The sequence below is a fragment of the Schistocerca gregaria genome, chromosome 1, assembly GCF_023897955.1.
Source record: "Schistocerca gregaria isolate iqSchGreg1 chromosome 1, iqSchGreg1.2, whole genome shotgun sequence".
Classification (NCBI taxonomy): domain Eukaryota; kingdom Metazoa; phylum Arthropoda; class Insecta; order Orthoptera; family Acrididae; genus Schistocerca; species Schistocerca gregaria.
This window is the reverse complement of record NC_064920.1, coordinates 542,870,450-542,889,445: the sequence shown is the minus strand read 5'-3', so window position 1 is coordinate 542,889,445 and position 18,996 is coordinate 542,870,450. Positions and strand designations below refer to the sequence as shown.

The following is an 18,996-nucleotide window of genomic DNA, read 5'->3' as shown; positions in this document are numbered from 1 at the left end:
TGGTTCGAAGTCTGCAATACTTACTTGGTCTTCTTTTGTAATAATTCAGTGGATAGTATTGTCACGTGTTACGACTACATGTACTGATTTGCACGTGTTGTGCTAGCTGTGTTGATCTCCAGTAAATACATTCAGCTAATATCCATTCTCAAATTTTTCGAGGAAATTATGCATTCTGTCTGAATGACAGAAAAAATTTAGGTACACGTTAATTAGCTAATTCAATGGATATCAATACATTTCTCTATCTATGGAATATCGCAACTGTTACATTGCTTTCCTTTAGCACGACAGCACTCAGTCCTGTTATAAATTAGCATATGTTTAAGTTCAAATTCATGAAGTCCTAGGAAGGCTTCTGGTAGCTGCGTCGTCTTCTATAGCACGCCGACTTTGTTGGTCTCTGGATCTGAGCACTATGGGACTTAACTGCTGAGGTCATCAGTCCCCTAGAACTTAAAACTACTTAAACCTAACTAACCTAAGGACATCACACACATCCATGCCCGAGGCAGGATTCGAACCTGCGACCGTTGCGGTCGCACGGTTCCAGACTGTAGCGCCTAGAACCACTCGGTGACTTTGTTGGGAGGGGGGGGGGGGGGTGGAGGGGGCACTGTATTAACAGACGGAAGGCGAGCATCTATCTGCATGCATTCCTAACTGTATGAGGTGATGCCAACTGCTCCACACCCCGCTTACCGGGTAACACATGCCCTCCGAAATCCCGACATGGCCGGTGAGTGAGTGCGCACGGCCGGCTAAAGAGGCTCCCCTGTGTGGCGTTCGTTTAAATAAAGACGCAGTTGTTTTTATCCTGTTCCTACCAACATGACAGTGACAACCACACAGACTGCGTCAGTGGGAGATTCAGTTTTAAAGTTATGAAGAGTCCTGTATTGTTTTGACAGCCAACAGACATCACATCATTTTAAATTTGCAATAAGTGTATTTTCTCATAATTTTGCACTTACGGTTGGGTATGGAGAAAGAATTGCTTACACTGTAATTTACGATGCGGTGTGGGATTGGGGGGGGGGGGGGGGGGGTTGAAACATAGCACCAGTGGACTTGTGAGAAATGTCTCGATTTTTGAACTGAAATAACATGACGCTGTATGACGTGTATTGGCCATTTTCAACTTAGAGCGACAAGTGTTTAAACGATGACGTCAGAGGGATGTTGCTTGACTTAGGACAGGCAGTGTGGAATTCCACACTTAGAACTAGTCATTTATAAATAGCTCTACAGGTCACTGCAGGACTGAACGCTCTCTAGGAAGCAAGTTACGTCCCTCCTGGACCAAAGGAGATCACCTGTGGCGTCACAGAGCTGCGCCAATGTGCTCTGGTCGCCATGATCGATCGCCATCTTGGTATTTTGAATTTCCCGCCAATTTATATATATCTGAACTGGACTACGTCAGAGGAGGTGAGGAGATGGATGAATTCGATGACTCACGAACATTATCTGTGACCTACTCCGCACCAGAAAATTCAGTGTATGCCTACTTATTTATCCTACAACTAGTAACTTAACACTTCAACTACGGAAACTAAGAGGAAAGGTAAGTAAGTGACTTGCTAGTGTGCTGCTGCTGCTTCACCAAAGAAGCCCGACGGCTGACTTGGGGACCAGCTTGCCTCAGGAAAGGATACAGTGGCCTGAAGCCATGCTTCCCAACCACGTCCAGGCAAGAGGGGGTAAGTATCCTCAAACTGCCTAGTTGTTTGTAAATTTGACTCGATTTTGTAATCACTGAAATAACATCGCATACTCTTTCAGGCCGTGAAGTTCCATTTCGTTCCCTCCTCGCGTTCTGGGTGCGTCATTTTTTGGTCAAATGGTTCAAATGTCTCTGAGCACTATGGGACTTAACACGTGAGGTCATCAGTCCCCTATAACTTAGAACTACTTAAACCTAACTAACGTAAGGACATCACACATATCCATGCCCGAGGCAGGATTCGAACCTGCGACCGTAGCGGTCGCGCGGTTCCAGACGGAAGCACCTAGAACCGCTCGGCCACTCCGGCCGGCTTTTTTGGTCAGGCAGCGTATGTTGCTCACAAGTCATTGTAGTGTTCCTGATGCAGATTACCTCTTATCAATATTAACATATCCGCTTACGCGCTGAGTGATTGCCTACATGAGCCCGCATGCGCGCTAATCAGTCTTGTCTAGCTCACATGAGGCCCACAGTGACAACAGAACTGTCCCAAAGCATTCCACGAATACCCATTATCTAGCTTTATACATAAGCGTTCTGTGAAAACAACTTATTTTTTCCCTGAGATTTTCACTGAAGATCCTCGAGCATCTGTTACGCTTTCGGATGTGCTACACCGGCCTTTTACGACCCTAGCAGCACGTGTTTGAATTCGTAGACGTTGCGTGCTTCATAAACACGCCAACGCTGGACATTTTTGAGCTATATTCTTTAAAGGTGCACTGCGCTTTTCCCGAATCAAGAGTTATTTAGCATTCGCCTTTCCTACTACGGATTTTACGAAATCGTTCCTTTTTATATCACTTCTTAGTATTACCCGTAGTTATTCATACGACGTGGCGTGCTAAGGACATTACACCTCTTTATTTTTGGCGCTATCTGCCATTTAGCAACATTTAAAGAGAGCTGCCTTTCATTACGTCTAGTGGCGAATTTTGAAGACGTCTCTCTGCATTTCCTTATGATCATCGAAGATGATATTTTCCTGCCAGTGATCAATCTGATGGTGCTGCTGATCCTATCAGATAAATCTATGATGTATAGGGAGAAATTTTGTCTTCCTATTGCGCTGCTTTGGGGCACACTTTAAGTTCTCCTTTGTTTTTCAGATTCGTACCGAATTTCATTAGTCAAAAATTAATCGAGCTGTTCACTTACCTGTGAAGATGATTGATATGACGGTATCCTGGTTGTTAGTCGACAAGGAAGCACGATGTCGACAGCCTTCTGTAAGTCTAGCAAACCGGACTCTACCTTTTGAAGGAGATAATTCCGTAGCATACTCAGTGTGACATCTATTACGAACTGCATCAGGGCAAATACGTTGTTCAGAGACGGGGGTAGTGGATAGGCGATGATATAGTAGTTTCATCATGACTGAATAAATTTTAAATTCCTTTGAATTATTTCAGCTTTGAAACTTCCTAGCAGATTAAAACTGTGCACCCGACCGAGACTCGAACTCGGGACCTTTGCCTTTCGCGGGCAAGTGCTCTACCATATGAGCTACCGCAGCACGACACACGCCCGGTACTCACAGCTTTACTTCTGCCAGTATCCGTCTCCAACCTTCCAAACTTTACAGAAGCTCTCCTGCGAAACATGCAGAACTGGCACTCCTGAAAGAAAGGATATTGCGGAGACATGGCTTAGCCACAGCCTGGGGGATGTTTCCAGAATGAGATTTTCACTCTGCAGCGGAGTGTGCGCTGATATGAAACTTCCTAGCAGATTAAAACTGTGTGCCCGACCGAGACTCGAACTCGGGACATTTGCCTGAGCTCAGATGGTAGAGCACTTGCCCGCGAAAGGCAAAGGTCCCGAGTTCGAGTCTCGGTCGGGTGCACAGTTTTAATCTGCTAGGAAGTTTCATATCAGCGCACACTCCGCTCCAGAGTGAAAATCTCATTCTGGATATTTCAGCTTTGTCTGCTGTCTTCAGTTTCAAAGCCAGACTCAGCAACGAGAGATTTGACTTTAAAAATGACCAGTCGCTATCTCACTGAGCTAGTGATTGCGTATTCTTAACCGTCGGTAAGAACACCCGTCAACACGATCAGGCAGTTGCCTTTAGTTAACAGTCGCACTTTTATTTCGCCTACTGGCTACCGGTTTCTGTACCAAGCACCATCTCCAGGCCATTCCCTGGGGCGCATTCTAGCTCGCTTCCCACGTAGGTGTACCAGTATTGCACCGTATATGATACACTTACTACTGCGCTCCTGGGAATGACCTGATGATGGTACTTGGTACAGAAACCGGCAGCCAGAGGGCGATCAACAAGAAATGCAATACCTTTTTTGTCGGCAAAATTTCGCTGGAAGAAATGTAGATTTCTTTGTGAGATGTCGTGGAATATTGCTGCTTCAGTCTCTATAGTTTCACGAAGTTCCAATAGGCGGCGGCGCTATATCGTAGCTTTCAACATAGCATCTTTAACGGAGGAGCACAAAGCTGTCATTGAGTGTTTTTTTTTTTTTTCGGAAAACCAGAGCATCTCAGATATTTATAGGCACTTGCGGAAAGTCTACCGCGACCTGACAGTGAACGGAAGCACAATGAGTCGTTGGGTGAGGCGGCTGACATCATCGCAACAAGATCGCGCAAACCTGTCCGATCTCCCGCGTGCCGGCCGGCCGCGCAGTGTTGGGGCGTGCGGGCAGTCTCATTCGAGGTGACGGACGGACCACAACCAAACTCCTCGGTGCTCAGCTGGACGTCTCTGTTGGTGGCGCTGGCAGAGTCGTCCATCAGATGCGGTACTCCAACGTGTACAGCCCGGATCTCGCACCTTCTGACTTCCATCTGTGCGGGCCAAGTGAAGGAGGACAAATTACAATCGTTGGTGCAGACCATCCAAAATCTAGCGAAAAATTGAGCGATGCTTCGTTACGATTGAAAAAGCGACCCAGGACTGTTTCTTCATCTTCCTCCTCATCACTGTCACCTGTCATTTCAAATATAAGTAAAAGTGTTTCTTCATCTTTCAACGGTAAGGACTACATCATTCGTCCTCGAAAGATTTCTCTGCGGGGTAAGGATGGAAGTCGCAGGTCATTTGCAGCTCCTAAAAGGAAAGACAGCGAGTACAACTCAAAGAAATATTATTCATCATATTCAGTTCCCTGTCAATGGCGCTAGAATGCACCTACCCCGTTAGACATATTTTCTTTATTTTTCACAGATTACATGTTACAATTTATAGTAAATCATAGGAACGACGAGGTAATGAGGAAAAGATCAAAATACACTCCTGGAAATTGAAATAAAAACACCGTGAATTCATTGTCCCAGGAAGGGGAAACTTTCTTGACACATTCCTGGGGTCAGATACATCACATGATCACACTGACAGAACCACAGGCACATAGACACAGGCAACAGAGCATGCACAATGTCGGCACTAGTACAGTGTATATCCACCTTTCGCAGCAATTCAGGCTGCTATTCTCCCATGGAGACGATCGTAGAGATGCTGGATGTAGTACTGTGGAACAGCTTGACATGCCATTTCCACCTGGCGCCTCAGTTGGACCAGCGTTCGTGCTGGACGTGCATACCGCGTGAGACGACGCTTCATCCAGTCCCAAACATGCTCAATGGGGGACAGATCCGGAGATCTTGCTGGCCAGGGTAGTCGACTTACACCTTCTACAGCACGTTGGGTGGCACGGCATACATGCGGACGTGCATTGTCCTGTTGGAACAGCAAGTTCCCTTGCCGGTCTAGGAATGGTAGAACGATGGGTTCGATGACGGTTTGGATGTACCGTGCACTATTCAGTGTTCCCTCGACCATCACCAGAGGTGTACGGCCAGTGTAGGAGATCGCTCCCCACACCATGATGCCGGGTGTTGGCCCTGTGTGCCTCGGTCGTATGCAGTCCTGATTGTGGCGCTCACCTGCACGGCACCAAACACGCATACAACCATCATTGGCACCAAGGCAGAAGCGACTCTCATCGCTGAAGACGACACGTCTCCATTCGTCCCTCCATTCACGCCTGTCGCGACACCACTGGAGGCGGGCTGCACGATGTTGGGGCGTGAGCGGAAGACGGCCTAACGGTGTGCGGGACCGTAGCCCAGCTTCATGGAGACGGTTGCGAATGGTCCTCGCCGATACCCCAGGAGCAACAGTGTCCCTAATTTGCTGGGAAGTGGTGGTGCGGTCCCCTACGGCACTGCGTAGGATCCTACGGTCTTGGCGTGCATCCGTGCGTCGCTGCAGTCCGGTCCCAGGTCGACGGGCACGTGCACCTTCCGCCGACCACTGGCGACAACATCGATGTACTGTGGAGACCTCACGCCCCACGTGTTGAGCAATTCGGCGGTACGTCCACCCGGCCTCCCGCATGCCCACTATACGCCCTCGCTCAAAGTCCGTCAACTGTACATACGGTTCACGTCCACGCTGTCGCGGCATGCTACCAGTGTTAAGACTGCGATGGAGCTCCGTATGCCACGGCAAACTGGCTGACACAGACGGCGGCGGTGCACAAATGCTGCGCAGCTAGCGCCATTCGACGGCCAACACCGCGGTTCCTGGTGTGTCCGCTGTGCCGTGCGTGTGATCATTGCTTGTACAGCCCTCTCGCAGTGTCCGGAGCAAGTATGGTGGGTCTGACACACCGGTGTCAATGTGTTCTTTTTTCTATTTCGAGGAGTGTATTAAAATCCAAAGAACACTCAGAGTACAACTTCCACTGAAGTGTTAAAAGCTTTAATTGTTACCCTGATCTAGACATCAGCTTTAAAGAATAAACATTTATCAACACGCGAATTGTTTGACAGTAATTTACGTAGCCCTAGATAAAATTTAGGCATGAGTTCTGAGCGATTTGAATTTTTAATTTCTTGTCTGAGGCCTGATGGTAAGTTGACTCGTGAAGAAAGAAAGCAGTCCGATACATTTGCAGCTGTCATGGAATTATGACATGAATTTGTTATCAATTGCCGTAACTATTACAGACCAGGCTCATTCATTAAAGCGGACGAACAACTCCTTACTTTACTTGGTAGATACCTGTTTCGTATGTTCATAGCCAACAAGCTCGCTAAATATGGGATTAAAATCGTCATGGCGTGTGACTTAGGAACGAAATACACTATGTGATCAAAAGTATCCGGACACCCCCAGAAACATACGTTCTTCATACTAGGTGCACTATGCTCCCACCTACTGCCAGGTCCTCCGTATCAGCGACCTCAGTAAGTCATTAGACATCATGAGAGTGCAGAATGGGGCGCTCCGTGGACCTCACGGACTTCGAACGTGGTCAGGTGACTGGGTGTCACTTGGGTCATCCGTCTGTACGCGAGATTCCCACACTCCTAAACATCCCTAGGTCCATTGTTTCTGATGTGATAGTGACGTGGAAACGTGAAGGGACACGTACAGCACAAAAGCGTACAGGCCGACCTCGCATGTTGACTGACAGTGACCGCCGACAGTTGAAGAGGTCACACACTGCTATCCATACCATCACACAGGAATTCCAAACTGCATCAGAATCCACTGTAAATACTATGACAGTTAGGCGGGAGGTGAGAAAACTTTGATTTCATGGTCGAGCGGCTGCTCATAAGTCACACATCACGTCGGTAAATGCCAAACGACGCCTTGCTTGGTGTAAGGAGCATAAACATTGGACGACTGACCAGTGGGAAAACGTTGTGTGGAGTGACGAATTACGGTACACAATGTGACGATCTGATGGCAGGGTGTGGGTATGGCGAATGCCCGGTGAACGTCATCTGCCAGCGTGTGTAATGCCACTAGTAAAATTCGGAGGCGGTGGTGTTATGGTATGGTTGTGTTTTTCATGGAGGGTCTTCCACCCCGTGTTGTTTTGCGTCGCACTATCACAGCATAGCTCTACATTGATGTTTTAAGCACCTTATTGCTTCCCACTGTTGAAGAGCAATTCGGGGATGGCAATTACATCTTTCAACATGATCGAGCACCTGTTCATAATGCACGGCCTCTGTCGGATTGGTTACACGACAACAACATCTCTGTAACGGACTGGCCTGCACAGAGTCCTGGCCTGAATCATGTAGAACACCTTTGGGATGTTTTGGAACGCCGATTTCGTGCCAGGCCTCACTGACCGACATCGACACCTCGGTGCAGCACTCTACATCTACATCTACATGACTACTCTGCAATTCACATTTAAGTGCGTGGCAGAGGGTTCATCGAACCACAATCATACAATCTCTCTACCATTCCACTCCGTAACAGCGCGCGGGAAAAACGAACATCTAAACCTTTCTGTTCGAGCTCTGATTTCTCGTAATTTATTTTGATGATCATTACTACCCATGTAGGTTGGGCTCAACAAAATATTTTCGCATTCGGAAGAGAAAGTTGGGGACTGAAATTTCGTAAAAAGATCTCCCCGCGACGAAAAACGTCTTTGCTGTAATGACTTCCATCCCAATTCGCGTATCATATCTGCCATACTCTCTCCCCTATTACGTGATAATACAAAACGAGCTGCCATTTTTTGCACCCTTTCGATGTCCTCCGTCAACCCCACCTGGTAAGGATCCCACACCGCGCAGCAATATTCTAACAGAGGACGAACGAGTGTAGTTTAAGCTGTCTCTTTAGTGGACTTGTTGCATCTTCTAAGTGTCCTGCCAATGAAATGCAACCTTTGGCTCGCCTTCCCCACAATATTATCTATGTGGTCTTTCCAACTGAAGTTGTTCGTAATTTTAACACCCAGGTACTTAGTTGAATTGACAGCCTTGAGAATTGTACTATTTATCGAGTAATCGAATTCCAACGGATTTCTTTTGGAACTTATGTGGATCACCATACACTTTTCGTTATTTAGCGTCAACTGCCACCTGCCACACCTTACAGCAATCTTTTCTAAATCGCTTTGCAACTGACACTGGTCTTCGGATGACCTTACTAGACGGTAAATTACAGCATCATCTGCGAACAACCTGAGAGAATTGCTCAGATTGTCGCCCAGGTCATTTATATAGATCAGGAACAGCAGAGGTCCCAGGACGCTTCCCTGGGGAACAACTGATATCACTTCAGTTTACTCCGTGAAGAATGGGCTGCCATTCCCCAAGAAACCTTCCAGCACCTGACTGAACGTATGCCTGCGAGAGTGGAAGCTGGTGGGCCAACACCATATTCAATTCTAGCATTACCGATGGAGGGCGGCACGAACTTATAAGTCATTTTCAGCCAGGTGTTCGGATACTTTCGATCACATAGTATATGTGGCTGATGTTTCCCCATATCTCGGGAAAGGCACAGATACTAACGGTCTGCCACTTGCAGGGTACTACGTGAAGGACTTCTCAAAAACAAAGAGAGGATCTAACCGAAATGTTACCGTTGATAACTGGTTCACATCTTTCAAGTTAACCGACGATCTATTTTAGGAGAAACTCACTCTCGTTTTTACTTTGAGACACAATAAGCGAAAAATATCGCCAGAACTACTTATAACCAAGAAGAGGGAGGTAGGAACATCCATTTTCATCTTTGACAAGGAAATAACTCTTGTCTCACATAAACCAAAGCCAAATAAAGTGTTCCTTCTGTTACTAACGATGCACGACTAGGCTGAAACAGACGAAGTAACTAAGAAAACTAAGATGAGACATTGTTACAACAACACAAAAGGTGGCGTTGATTCATTAGGCCAGATGTCTCACAACATTTCTTGCATCCGGAAGACCAAACGCTGGCCTTTGTGTGTCATTTACGGAATTTTGAACATTATGTTTGTCAATATGCAGGTAATCCACGTTCACAACACCACCCGTAAAAAGGAGAATGTTCTAACGAGGACAAACTTCCTAATGAGACTGAGTGTTGAGCTACTCTCACCATGGATGCAAGGCAGGCTACGCCTACCAAGTCAAATGGCCTGCGCCTCGCTATACAGTCTCTCTTTGGAATCTAACCCCTATCGTGACAACATTGGTGGAAATGCTGGAGTATCATCTGCCCCGAGGAGAATTATCTGCCACGTACGTCCGTCGAAAAAAAAGAAGAATGACAACAACGTTTTGTGCTGTTTGTTGTAACGCATTTCGCATAGAGCATCGATCGCAATTATGCACTAATTGTTCGAAATGATGTTCTCATTGGTGTCAAAAACTATTGTTTCTTTGATTATAGACTGTGGCCTGTATTGTTTATTAGTGGTAGTTAACAAACAATAAAATATCTTACCAAATTTTGCTTACTTTTTGTTATGTCGTAAAAATTACGAACGTTTGTAGCATTAGGTAACTTAAGAACGTTTGTGTTTTAGGGTTAAACTCATGTCTAACCTAACCACAACCTCGTGGTACGCAATGTATCCGAGAAAACGACAGCCAACAATCTGTGTCAGAACTAAAATCACGATCGCTTTGCTCAGGCGGTTAAAGCTAACCTCTACGGTGTGACTTCCCTCCTCCTTCACTCTCCGGGAGGAGACGCGACTCATAACGATGTTTGTCCCCGTCGGTATGACTTGGAACAGCATCTGTAACTCTCGTAAGAACACAATTCCTAGCGTGGTTTAGAAATATTGTGTTATCTGTCCGGAACAGTCTTATCAGCTTATGCGAACTGGAAAACTGCAATCGTTTATTTTTATTTTTATACCCGGTTAGTTCCGCGATGAAATAAAATTTTGACTCTTGATATCTTCACTACGGTCGTTTTTCGCATCATACATAGCGAGGATGAAATTTTGCTGTCTACTATTCCGTTGCTATGCCGTTGCTACATCAAGTTATTAACAAAATGGTTCAAATGGCTCTGAGCACTATGGGACTCAACTGCTGTGGTCATCAGTCCCCTAGAACTTAGAACTACTGAAACCTAACTAACCTAAGGACACCATACACATCCATGCCCGAGGCAGGATTCGAACCTGCGACCGTAGCAGTCGCGTGGTTCCGGATTGATCGCCTAGAGCCGCTAGAGCACCGCGGCCGGCAGTTATTAAAAACAGTCCGACGTAACTCCAAAGGTAACTTATGTTGGAGTAAATGTTTTTTTGATCCGCCGTAATACTGGTTTAAACTAATCACTTTTCACTGTCCATTATTCATATACTCACTTAGTCACTTAAAATGTTTGAAGAGTCTATCAACTTCCATTAATATACACTGTATTGTCCATTTAATGAGTTATGCGACACTTCAGATTTATCTTTTGACTCAGATTTTATTGTTCTTTCTATAATTAATTGTTTGTCCCTACAACACACGCACACCGATGTGTCATTCAAGATTAAACTCTGTTCAGTTCAGTAATCGCGAAGCTGACGACAACTTTGACTAATCGGCGTACTTGTCTTTCTTCGTGTCTTCGTTTTATTGTGTCCTACACATGACTACGAATTGTTTTTCTGTCGTTGATCCATTGCTTTCAAGGTTTGTAACTGTTCATCAGTACGAAGGCTAACTCCGATAAAACAAATATCACTCAACTGAAGTCTAACACTCGTCTTACTATATCGTCGAGTTGAGAACGGTAAAGATTAACTTTCTTCGGTCGAATGACTGAGCAATACTTAATCTCTATCTCACGAATTATCAAACCTCCAAAACTGAAGCAATCTAATAGCGTTTGCATCCAGACAACATCGCCAAAAGTACTCTAGAGCGACTCAAGAGGAACTAACTTAAGATTTCCATATCCGAGTTGCATTGTAGTCGCATTGAATTTCCTTTACGATGCGGTCACAACTCTCGTCCATGGTAAACGTTATCTTTGACTGAATTACTTCCTTGGATTTAACCTTCGTTAATATGATTTTGAATTTATTCTATGGATGTTTGATAAAGTATCTATGATAATCGTTTCCTTTTACTCGCCTTTTCGTATGCTGTTCTCAATATTTGAATAATACAGGTGTTCATCAAAATATTACCAGTTTAGATTTTATGGTCAATAGTTGCCGTCACTGTCAAGATGACTCACTTCCCTACTTTAAGTTTCCACAAAGTGTGTTAATTGGGGTTTTCTTTCCTTGGGGCGTTACAACGAGCAAATTCCAGGCAGAAAAATTTCAGTTTAAGCGGGAAAAGCAAACTAATTTCTCGCTTGCATTGATTAGCTCAGAATATCTTCACACCGTTGACACGAGCTCCCACGTAACCAACCGATGAGCAGGCCTTGCTGGCACCTAGTCACATATTATAGGCAGAAGAAGCACATTACAAACAAGAAAAGAATGATAGGAGGAAAAATAAGAGCAAATAAAATCAACACATCGATTAAAGTAATGCAGCAATGTATTAGAAATAAATACTTTTAAACCAATTAATGAATAAAAATAACAACCAAAGTCCTTTTATTAGACTAAGAAACAAAAAAATCGAGCATGTGATAAGATTCGAACAGGCGACCTTCTTCATAACAGGTTTATACGCAACAACTGCGCAACGGTTTTGTACTACAGAAAACTTACACTTTTGACTCCGGTGATCCAGTCGCAACCATTAATGCAGTCTTCAAAAATTCAGCTTCACACACTGTCGTGTGGAGCTTATACAATGTAAGCCGATCTCTGAGATTGTAACAACAGTATATGTGACGCTGAATCGCGTCTTGCGCGGAAGAATCCAGTATTGTTTTGTTTGCTGCATACGGGAAGTGCTCTTTTTTTTGCATGATGAAATAGGAAATAAAAGGCCCATACTCAGGATTCGGGATCCAAACTCATAAAGAAAGAGAGCCAGACAAGAAATTGGAAGTGAGTTGACTAAATGTTGTGGCAGTTTGGCAATGCCGAGCGGCTCGGGCGTGTCTTTGAATGTTCTGATTGGAGGAAACCAGCTGCAACGCGTGAAGTATCAATCATCAAGTAATTTTAATCCGAATATGAACACACATATTTGACTATTGGCTCTGAGCACTATGGGACTTAACTTCCGAGGTCATCAGTCCCTTAGTACTTAGAACTACTTAAACCTAACTAACCCAAGGACATCACACACATCCATGCCCGAGGCAGGATTCGAACCTGCGACCGTAGCGGTCGCGCGGTTTCTGACTGTAGCGCCTAGAACCGCTCTGTCACTCCGTCGGCACATATTTGAATATTCTAGACCTGTTCCTTGCGTATGCTAAGAATCCAGCAAGTGTTTTGTTTCTGACAATAAGCCTGGCTTTTTGAGGACATGTTTATGCTGCAGCCTAGCTGGTGCACATCGCCGGCACAGCTAGCTGCTCACTGTCCAGTGGTCACGCACAAGGTCGCATTTAACCTGCAGCTGCACCTTGGACATTGGAGTAGAGTGCTTGATCCTCTGTAGGTGTGAATGGACTCACTCACTCACGCACTCATATTGACCAAGAGGCACTCACCTCCATGCGTGCCAGAATATGCGTGTGGGACTAGCAAAGGCGCACATGTGTAAACGCACTTCAAGGAAGATGCCTTTCATCTCGTGGGAACCTCTTCAGAAAGATTCGGGATGCGGCTTTCCGGGCAGAAACTGCGATTATTATTCATCCTTCACAACATGCCTGTTCCGTAGACCAAATCAGGCAAAAAACGACTCGCTGTAATGTACACAGGGATCCACTCTTCCCACTAACCTTCTCGAATGGAACGGGCCGAAATCTTAAGATATGGAAAGAGAAAAGTACGCTCTGCCACGCACTTCACAGTGATTGGCAGCGTAAACATGTCTTTGATATGAAACTTCCTGGCAGATTAAAACTGTGTGCCCGACCGAGACTCGAACTCGGGACCTTTGACTTTCACGGGCAAGTGTTCTGCAAGGTTCGCAGAAGATCTTCTGTGAAGTTTGGAAGGTAGGAGACGAGATACTGGCAGAAGTAAAGCTGTGAGTACCGGGCATGAGTCGTGCTTCGGTAGCTCAAGTGGTAGAGCACTTGCCCGCGAAAGTCAAATGTCCCGAGCTCGAGTCTCGGTCGGGCACATAGTTTTAATCTGCCTGGAAGTTTCATATCAACGCACACTCCGCTGCAGAGTGAAAATCTCATTCTGGAAATGTCTTTGATACTTACCTTACGCTGCCGTATTTCGGTATTAATTCGAGAAAGTCGTTTCGTAGTAATTTTATTAGACTATACATAGTGTACTGAATAATTTAGATATAGTACATTACAAAGTACATTGGATACAGAGTCGTAGACAAAGCGCGGGCGACAAAACGGTGCGACGACAGCGCCACACGCGCTCGTCACTTTTTCTCTCTCCAGTGGCCACGCGGTCCTTCACTGGTCGATGTCTTCGCCGCCGCTCGTCTTTCCTTCACTGCTGCTATCCGGTACTGACACCGTTTTGGCATCCGGAACAGCCTTTACGTTGCAGCCTGGAACAGTCTCAACATTTCCCTCCTGGACAGCTTCCATGTTACCCTCCTGGGCAGTCTCCACTTTGTCCCCCGAGACAGCGTTCATGCTGCTCTCTGCGACAGGGTCCATGTTGCCCTCCGACGCAGCCTCCATGTTGACCTCTGGAACGGGGTCAGCTGAATCAGACATACCTGCAAAGAGCAGAAGAGGTATCAGCGGGAAGCACTTCAATTCTGTAAGAGGTCTGGAGCAGCAATGAGGTGGTTAGTTGTACAGCTCCTTTTTGATAGTTTAAGTCAATTTACAGGGTGATCCATTTGTGTAAGACGACCTTAAAACAAGAACAGGTGGTTATACAGAAATTTAGTGTGAAGTAGTACGAGGTGGTAGAGGGGGAAAAACATGGTGAGACTGTATTACCAACTTGGTGGCTATTTTGTAAGCATCCATCTTTGATGCAATAGGAAAAACAATTCTGTCTGGCACTTAAGCACAGTGCTATTCATCCTCTGTTTCTGGCACATTTCGTGTAGAATAAAACAAATGCAACTGAAAATACAGAAAGGGTACCGATGTGCTCAGCGTGTGGTCTACCACGTTTATGGTGGGTGTTACCCGGTTCATCTCAGTTCATCGGAATAAGATTTCCGATCTCCATCGCATACGTAGTTGCCTCTCCCATGTCCCCACAGACAGAAATCTAATGGACCTGAATTTCGGGAATATGGATGGCCACTCCGCCGGACTTATCCAACACATCCCGCTCCATGGGAAAGTTATTTATTGCTTGGAAATCTTTATGTTGAATGATGAATTTAATTTTTGACCGCAAAAAGAGAACGCATTTTCCCTGTCAGTGTGTGTGTCGAAGCACGAGTGTGCGCCGCTTCTGAGGCCAGAGCACCGTATTTGCACTTCGATATTCTTTCAAAACTTTTGTACCAGGCTGTGACTCAGCAAAACTGAGAAATCATTGACGTAACCTGTCTCCTGATCTGAAGCTGTGACCACCACTGATCGTAATTAGCCCCCTGAATAAAAATTAAAATCGTCGATGCATCGAACTGGGTGTACAACTATAGGGCGAAAATATTAACACGGATTCAAGTAACAGTAAATCAAATATAAAAAAGTATAAATTATGGGGTTGAACAGTTTTTACAGGATTTGATTTGAGAGACATTTTCCTTAAGACAGATCTTCCACCAAAATATGCAATGCATAAGAAACAAAGTGCAACAATTAGAAGTGGAACTGCAGTCTATTGACAGCTCACTTGTTCGCTTAACAGAACATTGGTGTAACGGTTCAGAATTATCAAATGTAGCACTACATTCATACATTCTAGCCTGTCATTACAGTAGAAACGCTATGAAATGTGGTGGATCATGCATATACATGAAAGAGGGGATTATGTATAAAATTAGGAATGACGTCATGGCATTAAGTGAAGATAAACACATAGAAATATCTGCTTTAGATATAAAAAACCTAGATGTATTCCAAAGACTAACAGTACTATGTATTTATCGTGCTCCCAGTGGTGACATAGACACATTCACTACAAAGTTAACCCAAGCATTAGATATGGTCTCCAGCCCCAAAGGCAAAATTATCATTTGTGGAGATCTAAACATTAACATAATGAACCCAGATATGTTGTACAATAATTTTCTGAACATTATGTATGCCTATGGTGTATCACCATTAATTAACACTGCCACTAGGATAACCAGACATTCAGCTTCAAGTATTGACCATATGCTAACAGACATAGAGAAAGATAGATGTGACGTTGTCATAGATGACCTTGGCATCGCAGACCATTACAGTCAGTTATTAAAATTGGGTATAGAATTAGATAATAACACTAAAATACACAGGTACAGTAGGGTTTTCTCTAAGTCAAAAAGAGCTCTATTTGCTGCACTACTTAACAGTGAAACATGGGAGGAAGTGTACAGAGAACCTACTATAAATGGGAAGTTTTCAAAGTTCCTGTCAGTATTTAAATTCAGGTTTGAAGAAGTGTTCCCTAAAGTTCTAAGAATCACTAAATCATGCAACAACAACAGCTGGGTAACCAATGGGATAAGGAAATCTGCTGAAACGCTCAAGCACCTCAGCTCAATGAAAAACTACCGTAATGATTCAGCATTTCATAACTATTATCATAGATACAGAAAGATCTATAGAAAAGTATTGTTAGTGGCTAAAAGGTACCAAAATGACAAATTTATAGAAAAAGCCAGTAATAAAATCAAAGCAGCATGGAAAATCATCAAACAAGAAACTAATAGGAAAAAATTAAAGCCAGTAAACATACAGTTTCAGCACAATGATACCAAAATAAATGATCCCAAAAAACTAGCAAACTTTGCCAATCAATATTTCAGTAACATAGCTACCAGACTGCAACAGAAGTTCAACAAAACAAAGCAATCACAAACTCTGAACAAAATAGCACACACAATGATGCTACGACCAACCACAGCAGAAGAAGTATCCAATGTTGTGAGTAACCTAAAATGTAAAAATTCAGCAGGCATAGATGAAATACCTGTGTGCTTACTGAAGGACTGCATAGACAACATCAAAGACCCATTAGTGCACATCATCAATGAATCCTTCTCCATGGGTTGCTTCCCAGAAATACTAAAGCATGCAAAAATCCTACCTATATATAAGAAAGGTGACCCAGAAATCATAGAAAACTACAGACCAATCTCATTACTGTCATCCTTTTCAAAAGTCATAGAGACCATAATGAAAAACAGGCTCATGGGGTACTTAACAAAGTTCAATCTTCTGAGTAAAGAGCAATTTGGTTTCCGGGCTGGCAAAAGCTCAAATTCAGCTGTAGCTCACTTCTCAAATGTTATCCTCGAAGCACTAGACAAAGGAGACCACATAACAGGGATCTTCCTTGATTTGACCAAAGCATTTGACACGGTAGACCACACAATTTTGCTAAACAAACTAAATGCACTAGGAGTAAGAGGAGTAACAAACATGTGGTTTCATTCATACCTGCAAAACAGGGTCCAACAGGTGGAGATCACTCAAACCAACTCCAATCACACCTTTTCACACCTTAAAAACCCAGAATACATCAACATAGGAGTCCCGCAAGGAAGTGTGCTGGGCCCAATCCTCTTTTTAATATACATAAACGATTTTCCACAAAGTGTCAAACATGGTGAATCAGTACTGTTTGCTGATGACAGTAACATCCTAATCAAAGCTGAGTCGCCAAGTGCACTCAATGAAAAAGCTGAGGAAACACTTAAGCATGTATGCCAATGGATAGAGACTAATAAATTAACCTAAATGTAAAAAACCAACAGTATTAGCTTCCACTTAAACAGAAAACCGAACAGTAGCAAGCTAAAAGTTAATGACGAGCACACAGAATGTGTACCATCAACAAAATTTTTAGGCATGCATGTCGACTCTGAACTAAATTGGACCAAGCACACTGCGGTACTTGGAAAGCGAATAGCTTCAGCATGCTATGCACTTAGGATTATAAATTCAGTGTGTAGTAGCCGGTGTACTAGAACTGCATATTTTGCGTATGTTCACTCTATAATTAGTTATGGCATAACCTTCTGGGGATCAACAGAGCAGAACAGACAAAAAATATTTAAGTTGCAAAAACGGGCCGTACGAATCATAACAAAAAGTAGCAGTAGATCCCATTGCACAGAGTTATTTAAATCTTTGGGTATATTGACAGTTCCGTCTGAATACATTTTGCAGACAGTAATATACATAAAAAACACATTGACCAGTTCCCGATAAACAGTTCCATACATGCACATGACACCAGACACAGACAACACTTACATCTCTATAGGAAAAACAAATCAAAAACTCAAAATAGCATGTTATATAATGGAATTAAATTCTACAATAAACTTCCACAAGGGATGAAAGACATAAGCAAAATAGATAACCTGAGGAAATCGCTAAAAAAATATCTCTCGGAAAAGTGCTTTTATACTGTCAACGATTACTTGAGATGATGTGAATGCATAGAAATATGTAAAAATTAGCAACTGGGTCATTAAGTGGTTTAGAAATGCATCTTGTTATAATATTCATGAATTACGATTGTGACAATTATAAATTTGTGTACCTATTGTATATACTCATGTTGACAACATCCATACAATCCTGATTGTCTACGGATGGATAAATAAATAAATAAAATAAAAAAAGTGGCATACGTTGGAGATCTGTGGGCGCCAGTTATTAAACTGAAAGTTTAAGCAGCTGAGATACGTCAAAAAATTGTATAGGATTACGACAAATAATTTGCAAAAGAAACAGTATGTGCTTCAGGATGTATCTAAATATTGTAAACAACTTTCCACAGCGTTACGAGAGATTTTATCAAAGAATAAGACTTTTTGAGAAGAAGTTGTTATACTCTCCTCCTATTTACCCCAAGAACACTATACCAATGTTATCACTAGTGAAAATTGCAGCACCATGAGGGAAATATCCCATTACAATGAAATTTATTTCACAGATTAGTTACATGAGAACAGTCAAATGATTTCAATCACAGTACTGTACAGAATGCAAACGATGACAATTTACTACGTCCCACATTGATGTAGGGGAAATAAGAGACCAACAAGGAGACAGGTTCGTCTATTAAGGTGGGAAACAACGTCAAACTGCGCTTCAAAAGCCACCTAAGCTACTCCGCATGCGCACTGCACGTGATTTTCAATATTCTTTCGCCCTTTTCACCTCGGCCGGCCGCGGTGGCCGTGCGGTTCTACGCGCTACAGTCCGGAACCGCGAGACTGCTACGGTCGCAGGTTCGAATCCTGCCTCGGGCATGGATGTGTGTGATGTCCTTAGGTTAGTTAGGTTTAAGTAGTTCTAAGTTCTAGGGGGCTGATGACCTCAGATGTTAAGTCCCATAGTGCTCAGAGCCATT

At 43.8% G+C, this 18,996-nt stretch overlaps 1 protein-coding gene across 1 annotated transcript in view; it reads right to left on the bottom strand.

The window, feature by feature from the left end:
* Nucleotides 1–13,784: 13,784 nt before the first annotated feature.
* The window catches only part of LOC126359214 (alpha-taxilin), a 256,645-nt gene continuing 251,433 nt past the window's right edge, over nt 13,785–18,996 (bottom strand). The window contains exon 10 of the mRNA XM_050007614.1: nt 13,785–14,230. Coding sequence (XP_049863571.1) covers nt 13,959–14,230 — 272 coding nt within the window. The 3' untranslated portion in view covers nt 13,785–13,958. The remainder of the gene's footprint in view (nt 14,231–18,996) is intronic.